The following is a 13,495-nucleotide window of genomic DNA, read 5'->3' on the forward strand; positions in this document are numbered from 1 at the left end:
TGTTATTGTTACTCTGAGACAGGATAATGATTAAGTGGAAGCATCCAGTTAGTTATCACAAACAATTCAGCTTTCACAATCCTGGAGTCAAAGGTCATCATATGATTTAAACTGCAGAGAGAGCGAGAGAGAGCGAAAGAGAGGGCTTTCTCTGTAGTCATACAGTCTTGTCAGTAATATAGTCTCCTGAAGAGATTAAAAGCAAAAGCTGCAGGACTAAAAAAGGATTTACTCTGTACTGACCTGGGGCAGAGTTGTGAAGCGGAAATGGTGAAGCCAGACAGACGTAAGTGCATGGGAGCATGTCCTCAGCACGACTTTAACCAAGCCGACACACTGAAGACACTTAAAGTGGACCGCCGTCCTCCACTCATGCTAAATATAGCCTTAGCCCTGCAGGTAGGATGTGTTGTATTTCACTTTGTCTTTGACAGAAAGGATTGCCAAAGAATCACTTTGTTTAATTAGATATTGCTTCAATATATATCCCAGCAACTGTGTACCAGACGAAATATGATTTAAACCATGTACACCACTTAGGGTTATTGCTTGTACCTTTTTGTACTACCCTCAAATGTTATTTTATAAATACCTTTGCATATTTACATACAGCTGCAGCAGCATTGAATACAAGTTTTACTTGAATATAAGTAAAAAAAAAAAAAACAGTCAAAATAGTCAAATATTAAATGTGTGGAATTTTTTTATGGTTTATTTTACTGTGCATGATTATTTTTTTATAATCCTGATTCTCAGGAATCAAATTCATATACTGAATATTACAGTGGGTGTTTATATGCAATCATAAATACATAAAAATTCTGAATGCAAGCCTAGGTTTGAATAATTATTCTTACTGGAATTACTTGTCTTGTGAATATTATGGTAAAGGTGTGCTAAATATATGTCCTAAAAGCTTTATTTAGCTACATTTTATTGACCCAACCTTAAATTTTTCCCTTTTTTATAAATCCGATGGTCTCAAAATTGTATCTAATATTTGATTATTTTACTCTTTTATCTCCATGATAAAGACATTGAACTAACAATTTGTCCTATTTTGTGTTAATGATTATATGGTATAGATACTGTATATACATATAATACACAAACACACACTTGTGAAGTATTGTTAATTAAAAATTATTTTAGCAAGTAGCTCTGTCTCTCTCTCTCTCTCTCTCTCTCTCTCTCTCTCTCTCTCTCTCTCTCTCTCTCTCTCTCTCTCACTCTCACTCTCACTCTCTTTCTCACTCTTGCAGCATGTTATGGTCCATGCCTCTCTGTGTGTGCTGGTGGTTGGGGCATTAGTGCCTCAGGTTGAGAAGGAAAGGACAGCTGCCTCTGTGTTCTTTTACTCTGGTGTTTCTACACTCATCCAGACTTGTTTTGGATCATGGTAAATTCTCTCTCTCTCTCTCTCTCTCTCTCTCTCTCTCTCTCTCTCTCTCTCTCTCTCTCTCTCTCTCTCCCCCTCTCTCTCTCTCTCCCTCTCCCTCTCCCTCTCCCTCTCCCTCTCCCTTCTGTGTGTAAAGTTGCATCTCCTCTCCATCACAGTTTGCCATTGATTCAGGCTCCATCGCTTGACTTCCTTGTTCCAGCTCTTGTCTTGCTGGGTGCACGTGCAGGTTAGTCCCCAGATACCATACCTATTTGACAAGCGATACAATTAGGAAAATATATCCTTTGTGCACTGCGGTTAATTAATTTATTTTCATGCAGGGAGTCATGCAACCTGTAGGGGGCAGTGTGATCAATCAGAACAGTTTGAGGTCCCGGCACATCAACTGAGAGAGGTGCTGCACCGCTGTCCGTGGTCCTGAACCCTCAGACCACCCTCTTCCCATTATATCATAGCATCATTTGCTCAACACACTGATTATGTGCTTTTATCTTAAAGCTACTTTGCCACTGTTTAGTTGATAGAAAAGCTGCAAACACATATTGCTGTCCATGCACCAAAAGAACTGTACTTATACATTTTGCTCAACACATTAGAAACTGTGGCTATAAGATACTCTACAATTATAATGAAACAATGCTCTCTCATTTTAATATGTATTATTCTTCTGAATACATGGCATTAAAAAGGCTGCATCATTTTTCATGTGCATAATTACAAGATATGGAACAGATCCGTATCTACATCCACCTCAATGACAAGGAATAATATAGTTTACTGCTCTTTTTAATTTTGAAAAATATTTTATTTATTCATTAATTCAATGACCATATGTGCTTTAAAAAAGTAATTTTTTCATCTTTCTGTTTTTCTGTTCTTTCTGTGTGTGTGTGTGTGTGTGTGTGTGTGTGTGTGTGTGTGTGTATGTGTTTAGTTGCAGGGCATGGCTGTAGTAGCAGGCCTGGTACAGTTGTCAGTGGGTTTGTGTGGTGTGGGCGGAGCTGTGCTCTCCCGATGCGGTCCACTTGTCCTCACTCCTGTGTGTTGCATTCTGGGATTCTCTATCTACAGAGAGGCAGCTCTGCTCTGTTCAGACCACTGGGGCTTTGCTCTGCTGTGAGCATTACTTTATGACAGGGTTTATCTTGTGCTTTCTTAGATAGTTTGCAAACTTTTTCAATCCTTGTTTCTAAAATGCGAAATCAATATTCTACAAAATAGCAACTTTGTTTTATTGGGAATTTATGGATGATCTTAGTAACTTATGGATGGATAATAAAATAATTAATAATTAATTTCATTTAGTTAAATTAAGAGTTCTCTGCACAGCTCATATACAAACAAACACACTTTTATTTTCAGGACTGTGGCTTTGCTGGTGTGTTTGTCTCAACACCTGCGCTGCTGGACTGTTTCTGCTCATATAAAGCTCCCGCTGTACCCTGTTGTCAGTATGCTCTCAGTGAGTACAGCTTTACATACATCAAGTTTCTGTGACACTAATTATACAGTAGAGAAGTCTGTGTGCACTACCAAGAACGGTTTTTTCAATTTCTTAGTTTTCTCAGTTCTCAGTTGTGGCTGTGGCTCACAATTAAGGCTCTGTGTTACTGATCAGAAGGTCAGGGTTCAAACTACAGCCAAGCTGCCCCTTTTGGGCTCTTGTGTATGGTCTTTAACCCTCTCTGCTTCACATGTGTGTTGTATCATGGATGATTCTTCACTCTAATGGAAATTTCTCAACAAACTGGGAAAAAATTCACTGTATTGTAATGTATATGTGTAATGATCTCTCTCTCTCTCTCTCTCTCTCTCTCTCTCACTCTCTCTCTCATAAATATTTCTCTTTTCTAATCTTTTTAGTGGATGTAGAAGTTATGAAATATTGCATGTACATTCAATGCTTTAATTAATGTCACACAGATTGAACTTTATTTAATGAGTTATTGTGATATTCGTTATTATGACAAACATTTAGTCTAAAAGATAAGAAAGTCAAAATAAAGACTTTAGGATAACACAGTAGAGAACCAATCGCTAGTGAATTAATGACAAATTGATGAGAATCACTAAGAGTTATGAAACATTTAAACAAGCATTTTAACTTTAATAGTTAAATAACAAGAATTTTTAAAAAAAAATATTTTTAATCTTACAAACCACAGTACTGAAATAAAATGAACAAACTATAATAATCATAATCATAAGTACAAGAATAAGTTTAATAAATAAGGTATATTGACTTATGTTAATGAAGAATATCTTATATGTGAAATATAACTTAGAAACTCAATATTAAGTGTTAATGTGATTATTATTGGTTAATTTACTCCAATAATGAAGCTGAATTGCTCTCTAGCTGACTTGTGCTCTGTAAACACATTTAAGCTAGAGTTTTAGAAACATCCTCTGTGTGCTTGTGTGTAGGTGCTGCTCTCTGTGCTGTTGGTGTGGGTTGTGTGCGCTGCTCTACAACACTGTGGACACATCACTCCTCACTCTGTGTCCGAACTGCTTTTCAAGGATGATTTAAATACTACCTCATTTCAGGACTGGGAGGCTGCAAATTCAACCTACCTGCATGCTCCAGATCCCACAGCAGCATGGCTTAGCCTGCCTTTACCAGGTATTCTCACATGGGAGACCATGATACATAAAGAAGACATTATTCAAGGATTTGAAAATTTACCCTGAGATGATTTGTTTAAGCAGGTGTTGCTCTGGGTTGTCTGATAATATAGACTTTATTGTTAGAATTTGTATAAATTTGTTACAACAGCTTTAAATTAGGACCGCTAAGTGGAAACAAGCTTATACTTTCCCCAAAATGATTTAATAATATTTCCCAATATGACAGATTGATGGCTCCTATACGTCTACATGCAGGTCTTGGGCTCCCCCTCCTGACTGGTGACAGTATTGCAGCTGGAATTGCAGCAGGGTTGTCGTCTTGTATCAGCTCTCAGGTGGTGTATGTGTTGACAGCCCGGCTCCTGAAAGCTCCCACACCTCCAGCACAGGCGTGTAACAGGGGGGTGAGTGTAGAGGGGCTGGGCAGTGTGCTTGCCGGGCTGATGGGGGCACCGGTGGGGCTTTGCAGCAGTGTGCCTAATGCATGTATGACCAGCCTCAGCCAGGTACAACAGAAATCTTTACAATGCTTCCTCAGTGCATTACAGTCCTAAGTACTGGTCCATGTTCATCATTTGAAACCTTTTGATTGTACAAAGATGCTTAATTTCTACCTTAGAGATATACTATACACTCTCAAGCACTTTAATTTCCCTCTTCATCCCTTTTCTCTCTCTCTCTATCTCTCTCTCTCTCTCTCTCTCTCTTTCTATCTCTCTCCCTCTCTTTCTCTCTCTTTCTCATTCTCTCTCTTAGTGTGGGTCTCGGGCAACAGTTCAGCTCTCTGCAGTGATGATGCTAGTTCTGGGTCTGTTCCCACATCTGACTCAGGTGCTCACTTCAGTCCCTCTGGCTATCCATGGTGATCATCCTCTCACATAGTCACACTCTCCTCATAACTGTAAACACTAGAAAGATCATACCTTTGAATTTATAGATTTACATCGTCATTTCAAGGTGCTGTGCTCAGTGTGACATACACAGTGGCTGCAGCAACAGGAATAACGTACCTCCAGTACACAGATGTCGACTCAGGGCGCAATATTTTCAACACAGGCTTCACAGTGTTCATGTCTTTAGTGCTTCCTCGCTGGTTCAGAATGCAGTCTGGATTTATCTACACTGGTAGGATAAAGAAAATGTTCTTTTCTCACTGGTCATGTTATCATTTTGGTGGTGCATTAATTTTTTTTTATCTCTCTGTATTTAGGTGTAGGCAGTTTTGATATATTTTTGCAGTCTTGTCTGATGCTGCCTGTATTTTTAGTAAGCCTCTTGGCCTTTCTTCTAGACCACACAGTTTCAGGTACTAAACACATGCATGTTATTAAATCATTGAAACCATTGAATCCATTAAACCATTGAAATACATGGGTAGAATGTCTCAGACACACACACACACACACACACACACACATACATACACACAGAGTGTGTATACTCTATTCACTCTTATATTTCTTTCTTTCTTTCTTTCTTTCTTTCTTTCTTTCTTTCTTTTCTTTCTTTCTTTCTTTCTTTCTTTCTTTCTTTCTTTCTTTCTTTCTTTCTTTCTTTCTTGTTTCACCCCAAATCATCAATGATCTTCACAATTCTCGTATTATTATTATTATTATTATTATTATTATTATTATTATTTGTAGAAGTAGTAGTAGTACTAGAAATGTTTAAGAATGACAAAAAACCTGTTCTTTAACACAAATCTCATTTTTTTTATCCAGGAACCATGTCTGAGAAGGGGCTTGAACAAGATCAGAGCACTAGGAAGATACAATCATTAGCCAATAAACCACAAGAAAACCGCCAAAGCCTGGTGACTGTGTACGAACCTCCACAACCTGTGAGGAAGGTGCTGAATTGGCCTGGTCTTCGTACATTTCCTTTCTGTGCCTGCCAGAGCCTGGAGGTGGATAAAATCCCAGTGACTTCTGTAGAGATGTCAAGCTTATTACCTCAGTAGCTTCAGCTATAGCATCTGTGTTTTGCTGATGAAGCTATGCTGCATCAAATATGTTTCATGTTGCACTTTGTCATAACGTGGGTCTGTAATGGTGTGTTGAGTTTGCAGGATGAAAGTCATAATGCAACTTCCAGCAATATATATAGTATTTCATATCATAACCAAGTAGAAACAAGAAAGGAAAAAAAAGGCACCAATAATATTTCCATATAGTTTAATTTTGAAAAATAGATCTTTAAATATTTTTATGAACATATAATTTTGACATCTTTTTTTGGTAAAAAGTTAATAATGCCACAAAAAAGGTAAATAAAGCACGCCAGATTGTGAGTATGACTCCATAAAGCATACATAGGGAATTAGAATACTGAGCAGGGATGCTCAACAGGCTGATCTCTGACACATCTGTACTGAGTGAAGTTAATAAATAGTAAGCAGCACAGCCAAATTAGTATAGCTAAAGTTGCATTGTTGTGTATTTTACCCCTTGTTTATGCTATATGTAGAAATACAGTGTACAATGTGACTTTTAAATACATGATAAAGTTACAAAGAACATTTCCAGCAGGAAAACATGAAACATTAGAGCAGTGAAAGTCTAAGACACAGAGTTTGGACTTGTAAGAGAGAAACAGGACGTAACAAATAACTTACAGAATGGTACGACAGCTCAGGAGTGAAAATTCTAGCAGATCTGGGAGATTTTCTTAGTTGCCTTTAGACTGCATTTGATTGTTTGTCCCAAAGCCTGTGTTATCTCCATATAACACTTTATTCTAATAAAACAGCTACAGTATCAGACAGGCTAAGACTGCGTTCCTATGTCTGAGCTACTGCTTACCTGAGCTAATGTATCTACAGCTTACCTCTGTTGCATTACCTCAGTCAGTATAAGAATGGTTATTAATATCACGTATGCACATATATGTAGAAGTGTGCGTGTTTGTGTGTTTGTGAGTATGCTCCAGTGTAGGCAATAAAAGAAACCCATTTCAAAGAGTTTTGCATTGAATATTTTTACATGTGGGTTTTTGAATAGTTTTGGGGATGTCCTCCAAGTGAGAACACACCCAGAGAATTACTGCACTCTTTAAGTCTTTAAAGAGAAACATTTTTTTTAATAGGACAAAAAAATGTTATTCCATTCCCCCAGTTCTATCACTCTGTCTGATTTCTTTCTTGCATTTTATTTCTCTCCCTCTCATCTGTCAGAAGCTACCGCACTCCAGGGGTGAAAATGTTTTGGGTCGAGTATGTGTGTTCCGATCCAGTGCAGCAGTGAGGAATACCAGTGCACCCCTTCAGCCTGGTGGCCCATCGGCCCTCCCAAATGATGAAGTACCCTTAGCGGGCCGAAAGCAACGTGGGCAAGCCAGTGTTCATCCACGGCAGCATAACAGGAAGACACAATGTCATTAACCACAACAGTGCCGTGTAGGGTTAGAGGTGCATACACCCCCATGTCTTCCTGTAGCTGAACCCTAATCACTCGGGACAGCCTTCCTTCTAGTCCCGGTCCCTGAGCCGAAACCACACACTGACCCAGCTGCACCTCGCTGGCGAACACAGTCCTGAGCTGTCCCCTGGGTGCCGGGCCCGAGCAGTTCCCCTCAGCCACAAACACGAGGTGGGCAGCGGTGAGGCTTAATGCAGCACCAGAGTCTGTCTCTATCGTATAAAACAGGGTGCGGGCGGAAGTTTGGTGGTCTAGGAAGCCAATGACCTCGCTGAAGATGAGCTGCCCACTGCCGTCATCATTCGATGCTGCCAAGACTCGTTCACCCAGCTGCAGATCCTGCATGACCTTCCTGCTCCCATTCTCCAGAATGACCAGAGCTCCTCCCGGAAAACAGCCACCTGTCTTAGCAGCCACAGAGTGTTCTTATAAAAAGAGACAGACACATATTTAGAAATTTGTATGATACTCCTATAAATCAGCAACACTGTGGCTCAAGGATGCTATAAAAACCCTTCTTAACTTATTCTAAGCTCAAAGAGCAATCTGTTCCATCAAGCAATGTTTGTTAACGTACAGTAAGCATGCTGTGATACTTAAGCACACACTTCACTCCGTCTCTGTCTCCCTGATCCTCTCTCACTCGTTGCAAACACGTTAAAAAAAGCAATAAAATTTAAAGTCAGATACAGTGGCAAAACAACATTGTGTGCAAGCAAACATTTTAAACGCCATTCTTAAAGCTAATGAGTTTTCTCTTTTCACTCAACTTGAGTCACAGCATAAAAATACAATATAAGCTAATAAATAACCGCAAGCCTTTAACACAGACTCTGCTTCCCTCTTACAGAAGTTACTGAGTCAAGCTTTGCAAGATGCTATAGAGCCGACAACGAGAGTCAAGTCTCCGTAGAGCTGAAAACAAATATTTGGGAAAGGTGAGGACCAAGGCCAGGTGATAAGACATGGCTGAGATAAGAGATCTTAGAAAAGGAACAACGGAATAACCGTCTGGAAAACAAAGGAGCAGGTTAATCATCTCAAAAGCACTTTAGTAACTTGCTCTACTTTTAACATTCTGTCTCACTGAGTCTCTCACTCTCTCAGTCTGCCCTCTGCCCTTTCCACACCTACATTATAGGACCCAAAGGTACACATTATGAAACTCAGTTTCCACAACTACAAAGGGAGAGATTTAGAGGTCAGTGTGCCTTTACTGAATGGGTAAGAGGATTTCTTTTAATTTTTTTTCTATATCACATCACCACAGTTCATCTTGATAGCATAGGTTATACTTTTGTGTAAATTTTTCAAAATGTTGCAGTTCAACATATAAAAATAAAGGATAAAATCTAACAGATCCTACAAAAATCCTGCGCTGTGATAATTTTTTTAGTAAACATCTAAGTTAAAATCATAAATCCAATCCAATATCATAAATATTTAATGTTGTACTACTCAAAAATCCTTTAGTTCAATATGAAAACATGCAGTGGTACTGCTCCTTGCAAGGCAGAACACACCTATAAAGGACTTTGATAAGGCAAGCGCAGACAACAGGACTTGCCTGTGTTTGCACTCCCTATCAGAGTGATAACAAAAGTGCTTCATAAACGTCCACACACAGAAGTCCCATTCCTCAAAAGGGGCCCAAAAACTGACACATTTTTTCAAACTTAAGTGTTGCGCTAACACAAAAAAGTTATAGGACATAGGGTCAAGTTTTGTGTGTATGTGTAAAAAGAGTGCAACAAGAGGTCAAAATCTATTCATGCAACTTTTTTTCTGACTGAAATGGATAATGGAAATTTCAGTGTCACAAAAATATACAAATAATAAAAGTATGGGACGAGAATACACAAGTAGATGGGGAATTAGGAGACAAAGTGCCTTCCTTACAAAGTTAAGAATTAGCTCTGATTAAGTCAAACATTACTCACAGTGTACAAAAGATGATTTTGATAACACAGACAATAGAAGAGTTATAACTAGAAAAATTCCTCTCTTTCCTTCCTGGTTGGTAATTTATTCCCTGATGACATGAGCATAGGGAGGTGTTTATGGCCTAATGATGTGGTCTGTTACCCGGTCATCACCTACCATCCAAGTCTCCCACTTACCTCACCTACTAATGAGAAAACATCATAATACACAACCGGACACACCTGAGCACTGCTGCTGAACCGGTCACACCCATGAGTCTATCACTACAATCATACGTATTTCTGACGACTGTTGTCATTGAATTTGGTGTATGTTTGGTCTGGAAGGCGTAATATTAGCATGACTAACAAATCATGGATGTAAATGCAAATGAAAAAGAACACTTTCCAGTTCACAGCCAAAATGAGTGAAACTCATTCAACTTTACATACAGTCCAGAATTTTCTAGCACTTTGTGTATTGTACAGTACAGATTTAACCAATTAGCTGCGTAGTAATTAAATGATAAGTGCAATTAGGACTCTTGTTACAAACAGGTGCTACTGGGGTTTACTTTAACTCTCACCTAAGAAATCTGATTGCTTTAACATTAAGAATGACAATTTCCCATTTCTAAAATATTATTGATTTTTTATCTTAAATCAATACTACAACTTTTTCTAATCTAAGAACTGCACAAAAGTAAAATGTGATATTTTTATGCCTTTGCCAATCTTGATAGTCTTTAAGTGCGAAGTCTTTTTCCTACCTGACTTCACGCTGCAGTGGACATGTGCTTTGGACTCATAGTAAACCCAGTCAAAGCCAGCCTCAACCGCCAGCCGTGCCAGCATGCCGTATTTATTACGGTCACGGTCAGAAGTGGTGATGTCCACTGCCCTGCCTTCATAGTGTAGCGATTCCTCAAGATGATTCCCGTCTTCATCCCAGCCCTCAGTGACCCTCAGCTTCACACCTGGCCACATGTTCATGACGGAGATGGCCAGCGAATTCAGCTTGTCCTTACAACGCTGCAAGATCAGACATGTCACATCAAAATTATACACACAAAAAGGCAAATGCAGCTTTCTGAAAACTAGAGCACTGCAGGTCTGTTTCATCATTACTAATACTAAGCACTGGCCTAGTTCTGTCCGGATGAAAGTGTATGGATAGTGCATAGACAAATTCTGAGTGCAAAAAAAAACAGCCAGTCATTAAAGTAGCAGTATCTATTAGTAACTTCATATTCGGTTTTAACAAGGAAAAAATTAGGGACTATATAACATGAAGAAAATGCATCTTTCAGTAATAGAGCAAAATACATTGACACGCAATCAACAAGTGATCAGTAAAGCACAAAGGTGACTGTCAGATATGGTCAAAGTTTATAATCATAGAAACACATAGAACATGGCCTTTCTCCAACAAATGAAAAGTGTTTACGTAAGATTTATTTGCAGAACTTTCATACGGAAACATTATGTAAAATATTTTAGAAACATCTGCACATCCTTATTCATGCTCTCTAAATGTCTAACCTAAAAAAGACATTTATATCTCTATAAGAAATATTATATCTCTATAAGAAATTCCACTGAAGTGAATAAGTACATATCTTCATTCCTTATCCTACTCTTCAGAGAACTGTACTTCGTTTCTGGGTTAATACTTTGTGTCAAATGCCAAGCAGTTACACATTTTTACTTCCTCAAACACCTGAGAAACACCTCAGAAACCACAGTGTCAGGATGGTTTCATCAAGGTATAACAGCAGGTTTGTTTTTCCCAAAGACATAATTTACAATGTCACACATTTATTAGTTCATCATTTAAAAAGAGGAACCTAGGAGTCCGTTAAAAAATACTAACCAAAGGTTTTTTGCTTTTGACATTTTAATCACATTTTCAAGTTTTTATATTCCTTGTATATTAGTCATATTTTTATTTTTATTATAGAAACAAGCAGACACTGCCAACACACAGAACACAAACAGGGCAGCCTGCTATTTTCAGCAATATTTGTTCTGAAAGCAAAAAAACCACAAAGACTTTTTTTTATTCTTGACGTAAATGTCGGATGGTTTACGGTTTCTAAATAAGGCATATAAGATGCTCTACAATGTTGTGTGTAAAGGTGTTTTGATCAGTTAGTGTGCAGGTGAAGTTAATACAGGTTTTTATTGCTAAAATACATGTCATGGAAAAGCACCTGTTACGCCCTTATGGGTGACCAACCTACATAGGTATACTACATAAAATTCAATAAAATCACTTAAAAAATAATCAACATGGATGCATTTAAGCAACAAGGACAATAATGATGAATGTGATGTTTAAGCAACTGCACCAGTTATATGATACTCAGCTATATTGTTGGTGACAACCTCCTTTTACATGTGGTAGATCTTTGAAAATTAAATTCCATGTAATTCAATTATGTTTATATATAAAGACAAATAAACAACTGTAAATATTGCCTGTAAGTCGTGTTAATGAATTAATTCATCCTGTTATAACGCTACAACTACATAAGTAATAATAGATATAAAATAATAGATAAAGGTTTTCTGATTGCATGTTAATTGAGCACAACCTTTGAGGGGAAGCATTCAAGTGAGTAATCTCAAATTAAACTATAAACTAAATTAACTTATCTATTGCAGCCAGACGCAAAGATTCTAATGTTAACAGTGCAGGTGTTTACTCAGTAAAGGAGATTTGCAGTGTAAAAGTATGAAGTCCAAAAAATGTACTGTAGTACTTAATGAAATATAAAACAGAGACATGCCGCCTATGTTCCACTGAAAATGACAGCTCTAGTTTCGACTGCTTGACTGGTGCCCATGGTGCCTAATGAACACCGCGAATGAACACGAGTCAACGCTGTGACTGTGAATTCAGCACAGGGGTTTTCTCTGTACAGAAGCAATGTTCAGAAAGATCAATCCTCCTTTAACGTGACCCAGATGAAAGCAGCGGCGATCGATAGCAGCGCTTTACTAAAGCCTTAAACGCGGAGCAAAGGGCGAGGAGAGAGAGAGAGACAGGGAGAGAGAGACGCGGAGAGGTGCGCGGCCGCTCCAAATGCGCCGTGTAACCGGATCCCCGGCGCCGAGCGCATCTCCTAATGGGTCCGTAATCGAATCGCTTACCTGGGTCATGAGCCGGTCCGCGCCCGTGTTCTCCTCATCCTTGAAGATGATGTCGGGGTTGTAGTTGGGCGTGAGCTCCTTGAAGCGCTCTGAGTTCCTCGTGATCTTGCCCTCTAGTCTGCCACTGGCACCCAACGTCTTCTCGGCCACGTTCGGGCTGAAGTGTTTGTAGTTGAGCGGCGTGAGTTTCTTGGGAGGCCGCCGCTTGCCGTAGCCCCTGCCCGGGCCGCACGCTTCGCTCACCGGGGCGCAGATCAGCGCGCAGGCGACCAGGAGCCCCAGCACCGCGGGAACACGCATTACCCCCTCTCAAAACAAGAAAGCCCCCAAACACGGAGTGCTACGGGGGCCACGGGTCAAGGGTGAAACTCAAACTGTCCCCCTTCCTCCGCACTCCCCTTTTAGCTCCTTAATCCCCCAAAGGGGGTGAATAAATTGAGGGATCTTTAATTCCTTATTCCTTTTATCCTCGTCATCGTCTGTGCGTAAAAAGTACGCGCGGTCTACGGCGAGGTTGTCATGCGTCGCAAGGGGCAAACGTCAAAACAAAAGCAAGATCCAGTGGTGCCGAGAGGACAGTGCCTCTCCATACGCACTGACGATAAACAGCGAAATGAAAATGAGAACGTGTCCATTTATTTAGGGAATATACGGGAGTCCTGGTAAGTCCGTTTATTTAACTTAGCGGAGAGATTCGGAAAGCGGCGCGCAGTGACAGACTGCTAGGGTGCACAGTGAAGACTGAGAGCCGGTTGCTGAGAGGAGAAATCCTCATGCTCTGCGCTCGTCTTTGCTTTCTGGTGTACTTCGTCCAGTCGTCTCTGGAGCAAGAGTGATCAGTAAAGAAAGCTGTAATGACCGCGCCCTGGCGCTCCTGCACTCCTACTCCTATGCTGCCCGCCTGCGCCACTCCTCCCCCCCGCGATATACACCGGCTCTGCCACGGATCGCCGACTCGGCCGCTCTGA

The 13,495-nt window shown here is 39.8% G+C and overlaps 2 protein-coding genes across 3 annotated transcripts; one reads left to right on the plus strand and one right to left on the minus strand.

Annotated features, from left to right (window-relative positions):
- The first annotated feature begins 122 nt into the window (after positions 1–122).
- Positions 123–6,095, plus strand: slc23a3 (solute carrier family 23 member 3). 2 transcript variants are annotated; one of them, XM_060876770.1, is made up of 12 exons: positions 123–399; positions 1,263–1,399; positions 1,558–1,628; positions 1,723–1,796; positions 2,337–2,518; positions 2,765–2,864; positions 3,830–4,028; positions 4,289–4,539; positions 4,790–4,895; positions 4,991–5,158; positions 5,244–5,339; positions 5,755–6,095. In XM_060876770.1, exons 1-12 carry the CDS (start codon positions 268–270, stop codon positions 5,991–5,993), a joined length of 1,755 nt encoding a protein of 584 aa, XP_060732753.1. In that variant the 5' UTR covers positions 123–267; the 3' UTR covers positions 5,994–6,095. The 2 variants fall into 2 exon arrangements, with proteins under 2 accessions (XP_060732753.1, XP_060732754.1); XM_060876771.1 differs by having other exon boundaries at positions 4,289–4,437.
- A 95-nt stretch (positions 6,096–6,190) lies between these two features.
- Positions 6,191–13,433, minus strand: ihha (Indian hedgehog signaling molecule a). The gene is made up of 3 exons (XM_060876772.1): positions 12,528–13,433; positions 10,142–10,403; positions 6,191–7,874 (listed from the first exon to the last, which is right to left on the minus strand). Exons 1-3 carry the CDS (start codon positions 12,825–12,827, stop codon positions 7,195–7,197), a joined length of 1,242 nt encoding a protein of 413 aa, XP_060732755.1. The 5' UTR covers positions 12,828–13,433; the 3' UTR covers positions 6,191–7,194.
- Positions 13,434–13,495: the final 62 nt, after the last annotated feature.

The sequence above is a fragment of the Tachysurus vachellii genome, chromosome 8, assembly GCF_030014155.1.
Source record: "Tachysurus vachellii isolate PV-2020 chromosome 8, HZAU_Pvac_v1, whole genome shotgun sequence".
In the NCBI taxonomy this organism is placed as follows: domain Eukaryota; kingdom Metazoa; phylum Chordata; class Actinopteri; order Siluriformes; family Bagridae; genus Tachysurus; species Tachysurus vachellii.